Source organism: Physeter macrocephalus, chromosome 18 (assembly GCF_002837175.3).
Source record: "Physeter macrocephalus isolate SW-GA chromosome 18, ASM283717v5, whole genome shotgun sequence".
Lineage (NCBI taxonomy): Eukaryota > Metazoa > Chordata > Mammalia > Artiodactyla > Physeteridae > Physeter > Physeter macrocephalus.
The window spans coordinates 4,037,205-4,043,542 of record NC_041231.1 but is presented as its reverse complement, the minus strand read 5'-3'; the positions used below and the strand labels follow the sequence as shown (position 1 = coordinate 4,043,542).

At 66.4% G+C, this 6,338-nt stretch overlaps 1 protein-coding gene across 1 annotated transcript in view; it reads left to right on the top strand.

Moving 5' to 3' along the window:
- The window catches only part of MUC2 (mucin 2, oligomeric mucus/gel-forming), a 43,962-nt gene that overhangs the window by 29,790 nt on the left and 7,834 nt on the right, over positions 1 to 6,338 (top strand). Inside the window, 10 exon segments of the mRNA XM_024117671.1 lie at positions 7 to 657; positions 1,449 to 1,717; positions 2,002 to 2,213; positions 2,583 to 2,757; positions 3,208 to 3,455; positions 4,027 to 4,210; positions 4,502 to 4,727; positions 5,343 to 5,521; positions 5,809 to 5,878; positions 5,999 to 6,099. Coding sequence (XP_023973439.1) covers positions 7 to 657; positions 1,449 to 1,717; positions 2,002 to 2,213; positions 2,583 to 2,757; positions 3,208 to 3,455; positions 4,027 to 4,210; positions 4,502 to 4,727; positions 5,343 to 5,521; positions 5,809 to 5,878; positions 5,999 to 6,099 — 2,315 coding nt within the window.

Genomic DNA, 6,338 nt, shown 5'->3' with positions numbered 1-6,338 from the left:
CCCCAGCACAACACCCACCACCACTTCAACGGGGACTCCAATTCCAACCCCCACCACAACTACGACAGAGACTCCAATTCCGACCACTACAGAGACCCCAACCCCAACACCCACTACCACTTCAATTGGGACTCCAACTCCGACCCCCAGCACAACACCCACCACCACTTCAACTGGGACTCCAACTCCAACCCCCACCACCACAGAGACAATCCCCACCACTACCACAACCACAGAGACCCCAACACCGATAAACACCAGCACAGTGACCCCAACACCACCACTGACCACCACCTCCACAGCGACTCCAACTCCAACCCTCACCCTTAGCACCACCTCCACAGAAACTCCAACACCTATATCCACCATAACAGAGACCCCAACTGCAGCCTCCACCACCACAGGAACCACCTCCCCGTCTACTACCACAACCACAGAGACTCCAACCCCACCTCTGAACATTAGCACTACCAGCAGCACATCAAAATCTCTTCCTACGTCCTCCCCTCCAACCTCCCAGTCCACCTATCCCTCTTCCACGGAATCTACCACGCTTGTGACCACCACCGCAACAACTGTGGAGACATACAGCACACCACAGACCCCAGTGTCGACAGAAACTGCCATCACTACAACAGGAGGAACCACGCCCTCTCCACCTTCACCTGGCACCGCCCCTCCAGGTACACAGAGACCATGGAACTTGTGTGGTTATCGGTGACGTGCTTACGGTTCCTTCTCACGCCAGGGGAGGTTTACAGCTCCTGGGACTTGAGACAGGTGACCCCCACTCTACCCCGTGAGAGCGGTCCCCAAGAAGGCTCCAGGAGGGCTCGCCTGCCTCTCCTGCCCCCCAGGTCCCGCTGCTGAGCGTTCAGGGAGCTGCTGACGCCACGCTACGTCTCTCCTCGGGCACGGCTGCCTGTGGCCCACATCCCTCAGTCCATGGCTGTAAGATGGGCTACGTGGGCAAAGCCATCCTGAGGGGAGACCACTAAGGCATGTGTGGCCTCATGGGGAGTAGAGGCTGACAGTCAGGTGCCCTGGGAGACCCTCCCTCTGTTCCCCTCTTCCAGCTGCACTTCCCCCCTGGGGCTTCGGAGGGCAGCTGGTCAGCCTCTCTTGATGGACCAGTGTCCTGTGGCTCTGGTGCTGCCTGGAGCTGGTGCCTCACCCCCGTGGCCTCCCTGTTACATACACCATAGTCTGTGGGCCCTGACACTCTGCCCAGCCCTGAGACTGAGAGCTGGGGAAGTGGATGTGAGGCCTCCCACGCCGGGTACCACGTACCTCGAGTGAGCTGCCCACACGCACTTGCCGCCAGGCCGCCCGTGCATGTACCGTGGGTGGACGCCCTCAGCCCTCACTGCACCCTCCATTCTCACAGGCTCGCCAACCTCGGGTCCTACCTCCTCGAAGACCACTCCCACCCATGGAACCACAACTGGGCCTCCTTCATCCACCACAGGCCCCCCTTCCACGCCTACACCCACTCCCACGACTGTGTCAGCGACTTCCACGGGAACTTCCACACCAATAGGACACTCGTCGACCATGCCACCCACGCCACAGACCACCAGCACCTCGACCTCCAGTGTGACCACCCCCACGGTGACCCTATTAACCTCACCCAACATCACCACCACGAGCATCCTCCCAGTCCCCACCGCCACCCAGCGGATATGCTGCTATTTCAATGACACGTACTATGCCCCAGGTACCCAAGCTTTTCATTCTGACTCAGGAAATGCAGGCTGGCGGGACTTTGCTTTCCCAGTGCTTAGGGGTCAGTTGAAGGTCTAAACTGGGGGCTTGCTTGGGAAGCTGGATGCCAGCACGGGTGGATGTCTCCATGGCCAGCCCCATGTGCTGCCACCACAAATCAGGGGTAAGTGAGGGTGGTGTGGACTTCTCTCTCGTGGCCTCTGTGGGGACCCGCCTGGGTACTCTGGTGGCCAGCCCTGTGTGGACGGGGTACGGACTGGGTCTTTCCCCTTGCAGGTGAGCTGGTGTACAACACCACGCATGGAGACACCTGCTATTACGTGAACTGCTCGCTGCAGTGCACCCTCGAGATCTTCAACTGGTCCTGCCCATCCATCCCCTCCCCAACTCCCAGCCCATCCACACTCACCCCCTGGCCATCCATGACATCCAGTGCGCCGCCCACCACCAAGCCCCCTGCGTGCCTGGACTTCGATCCTCCCAGACAGGTCTGTGTCTGTGGGTGGCTTTTGTCCCCTCGGGCACACACACCCACCGTCTGGGCATCCGAAGCCCCAGGCGCTGCCTTTCTGCTGGTCATGCCCCTGGCCCTATGCCCCACATCCCCAGTCGGGCCAAGGCTTTAGGCAGCTTCCTGGGCTCAGGGTCCGCTGCGGCCCCCCTATCTTCTCCCCCACGCGCCCCTTGCTGTAGTGAGGTGGCTGGCTGCCCTCCTGGACGGGGTTGCCCTTCGCCTTCAGCCTCCTGGGCACGGCTCTTAGGTGCTCACCTGGGGCCTCGCCTGCACGGCCCACCCCTCCTGTGGGAAGCTGGGTGCCAGGCTGGTGCCGCCGACACTGTGCCCTCCCCACCTGCAGGAGAACGAGACCTGGTGGCTGTGTAACTGCACCATGGCCACCTGCAAGTACAACAACACCGTGGAACTCACGGAGGTGAAGTGCGACCCCCCACCCATGCCCACCTGCTCCAACGGCCTCATGCCTGTGCGCGTCGAGGACCCCAACAAGTGCTGCTGGTACTGGGAGTGTGACTGTAAGCCGACGCTGCAGAGACCCTCCCCACCTGCCCTCCACGGGGAGGGGGGGGCTGCAGACCCCAGGGCGCCGTGATGGCTTTGATGGCTGAGCACCCGCGGAGAGTGAGGCCCACGTTTGGAGCAATTTCTCACACCTCCTGCTTATTCCCCAGCTCAGGCCAGGGGTCCGGGGGGAGGGAGGGGCTTGCCTGGTGGAGCGTGGCCACGGCCGGCCGAGTGGCCTGGGGTAGGGGAGGGCAGAGCTGGAGCTGGAACCGAGGCCTGGCCGCTGCGGGCTGAGTGCGGAGGGCACTCTTGGGGCCCAGATGTCCCATGTGCCCCAGGAACCGGACTTCGGGGCTTCCCTCAGTTTCTGCTTGCCCTTCCCACCTGAGCCCTGACCCTTGGTCCCTGTCCCAGCCCCCAGCCCGTGGCTCGGCCCTGGCTCACCCCAGCTCTCTCCGCAGGCTACTGCACGGGCTGGGGCGACTGGCACTACGTCACCTTCGATGGGCTCTACTACGGCTACCAGGGCAACTGCACGTACGTGCTGGTGGAGGAGATCACCCCCACCACGGACAGCTTCGGAGTCTACGTCGACAACCGGCACTGTGACGTCAGCAGCCAGGTGTCCTGCCCCCGCGCGCTCCTTGTGCGCCACGAGACCCAGGAGGTGCTGATCCAGGCCGTGCACGCGATGCCCACGCGGGTGCAGGTACGTAGGCTGGCGAAGGGGGTCCACGGCGGGGCGCGCTGACGCGGGCTCCCTTAGCCGGTGGGAGGCTGGGCTTCCTCCCCCAGAGCCAGGCTTGCAGAGGGCAGGGCGGCGCTCAGCTGACACCCTTCTGTGTCTGGCCCCCTGGAGGCGTTCGGGGACCTCTGGACCTCCCCCTCTCGTGCCCCTGCCACCCACCCCGGGCACAGGTCTCTGTGGCAGAAGCCCCCTCCCTGAGGACAGGGGTGAGCGGGGAGGGGCCCTGAACACACTGCCTGGGGTCGTTGGTCCCCGTGGCCTGGGGAGTCCTACCCCCTGCACGGGGGCCCCCGGGGCTCCGGGGGGCTCTGAGGACAGCGGCCCTGCCACCTTGCCCCTGAGACGAGTCAGGACAAGGATCTGGCCCAGCACGATGGAAGGGAGGAGGGAAAGCGGGAGCGGGACGGGCAGAGATCCCCCCACTGAGCCCTCAGCCTGAGGACGGGGGGGTGGGGCGACCCCAGGCGCTCTCCGGAGGCACGGCTCGCGCCGCCCGGCCGGCCTTCCCTGACCCCAGGTGCCTCGGCCACAGGTGCAGGTCAATAGGCAGGCCGTGGCGCTGCCCTATAAGAAGTACGGGCTGCAGGTGTACCGGTCAGGCTTCAACTACGTGGTGGACATCCCCGAGCTGGGTGCCCTCATCTCCTACGACACCCTTTCCTTCTCCATCCGGCTGCCCTACCGCCGCTTTGGCAACAACACGAAGGGCCGGTGTGGTGAGCCTCTCGCCCCCTGTGCCCTGCCCCAGGGAGGCTGTCCGGGCTGCGGCTGGCTGCGGGCACCGGCCCCCCCGCGGCTGTGGTTCTCGGCGCTGTGCAGGCCCCCGCCGCCTTATCTGGGTTTGGCTCCTGTGGGAAGCCAATGGGAGCCTAGTCCAGTCTGTGCCCTTGGGCCCGGCCAGCCGGCCACCAGGGACCTGGGCTGGGAGAGGGGGGTCCTGGGGGCTCGCCCGGCCAGCTGGACGGCCGGGCTGGGCTCAGGGACACGTGGCCTTCCTGCCGACACAGGCACGTGCACCAACGACACCTTGGACGACTGCACGCTGCCCAGCGGGGAGGTCGTCGCCAACTGCGAGGTCGCGGCTGACCACTGGGTGGTGAACGAGTCCTCGGACCCGCGCTGTCCCCGCAGGGGCTTCACCTCCGAGCGCCCGGCCACCTGGCCCTGGGTGGGCAGCAGCCCAGCCCCCGCGACGGGCTCTCCGTCTCCACTCTGCGAGCTCATCAAGGACAGGTGATCCTGCCCCGGGCCCAGCTGCACCCGCCCTGGCCTGCAGAGACGAGGCCACAGGGGCTGAGCCTGGGGCTGGGAAGGCAGAATGAGATCACAGTGGGGCCCAGGCCTCGGGCTCCTGATTGCCACGGGGCTGAGGGGCCCGTAAGCCGCCCCTGTGCCCTTTGTGGCCCCCCATCTCTCCTGCCTCCTGGGCTGGTGCAGGGGCGGCTGAGCTCGAATGCTGGGTAGACTAGTTGACCCGGGACAGAGTCCGCATCCAGGACTGATGTCGGGGAGGGACATCGGGGCTTAGACAGAGAGGGGGCGCTCCCACAGCTGGCATCCCTGGAGCGAGCAGCTCGTCCCCAGAGATGGGTGAGTCGGGGCTGGGAGGCCCCCTGCTGGCGTGGCTGGAGCGGGGACCTTGGCACCCCGTGGCTGTTTAGACACGAAGCTTCCATCTCTGGGCCCCAGGGCTGGTCCCCCTACCCCAAGGCCAACCCCGCCGCTCTGCTCCCACCCTCAGCTGAGCCGGGCCCCGGGGGACAGCCCAGGTGGAGGTGCTGGGCAGCGGGTAGTGTGAGAGAGGTGGGGGCACCGGCCAGACCGTGACCTGCAGCCCTCCACCCGCAGCTTGTTCGCCAGGTGCCACACCGTGGCGTCCCCGAAGCACTACTACGAAGCCTGCATGTTCGACAGCTTCACCATGCCCGACTCAAGCCTGGAGTGTGCCAGCCTGCAGACCTACGCAGCCCTCTGTGCCCAGGAGGGCATCTGCGTTGACTGGCGGAGCCACACCGGCGGGGCCTGCCGTGAGTGCCTGCCCGCCCCGTCCCGGGCTCTGCTGGGCACTGTGCCGGAAGCCGGACTGGGTCAGGGGACAGGCCACCAGGAGAGCAGCCTTGCTCGGCACCCGGAGGGCTGGGCCCCCTCCTCCTGGTTCGGGACAGCATGGGGGGCTGAGGCCACGCTCAGCCCGTGCGGGTGTGTGGGGTCCCGTTGGGAGGGCTTGGGCAATATGTCACTTGGGGGTTAGGGTGGGGGACACAGGCTTCCCCCCTCTGACTCTGGGCCCTCGGTTCCCGCCCCCTCCCCACAGTGGTGACGTGCCCGGCGCACCGAGAGTACCGGGCCTGTGGTCCCGCGGAGGAGCCCACCTGCAAGTCCAGGTCAGTCCCTGTGGCCGCGTTGGGGCGGCGGGCTGGCCCTCTGACCGTGCTCCTGGGCAGTGAGTCGGGGCTGGTCGTCCAGTCTGTCCCCTCGCCGCCTCATGACGCTCTCCCCCGCAGCCCCACCCAGGCAAACAGCCCACGCCTGGTGGAAGGCTGCTTCTGTCCCGAGGGCACCACCAACTACGCGCCCGGCTTCGACGTCTGCGTGGACGTGTGCGGTAGGCTGCCTGCCGGAGGCCGCTCCTCCTCCCTGGGGCTGGGGCCGCTCCCACGTGCCGGGGCTGTGCTCACGGGGCCGCGCTCTCGGGGCCGCGCTCTCGGGGTTGCGCTCACGGGGCCGCGCTCACGGGGTTGCGCTCACGGGGTTGCGCTCACTGGGCCGCGCTCTCGGGGTTGCGCTCACGGGGCCGCGCTCACTGGGTTGTGCTCAGGGGGCCGCGCTCACGGAGCGGGGCTC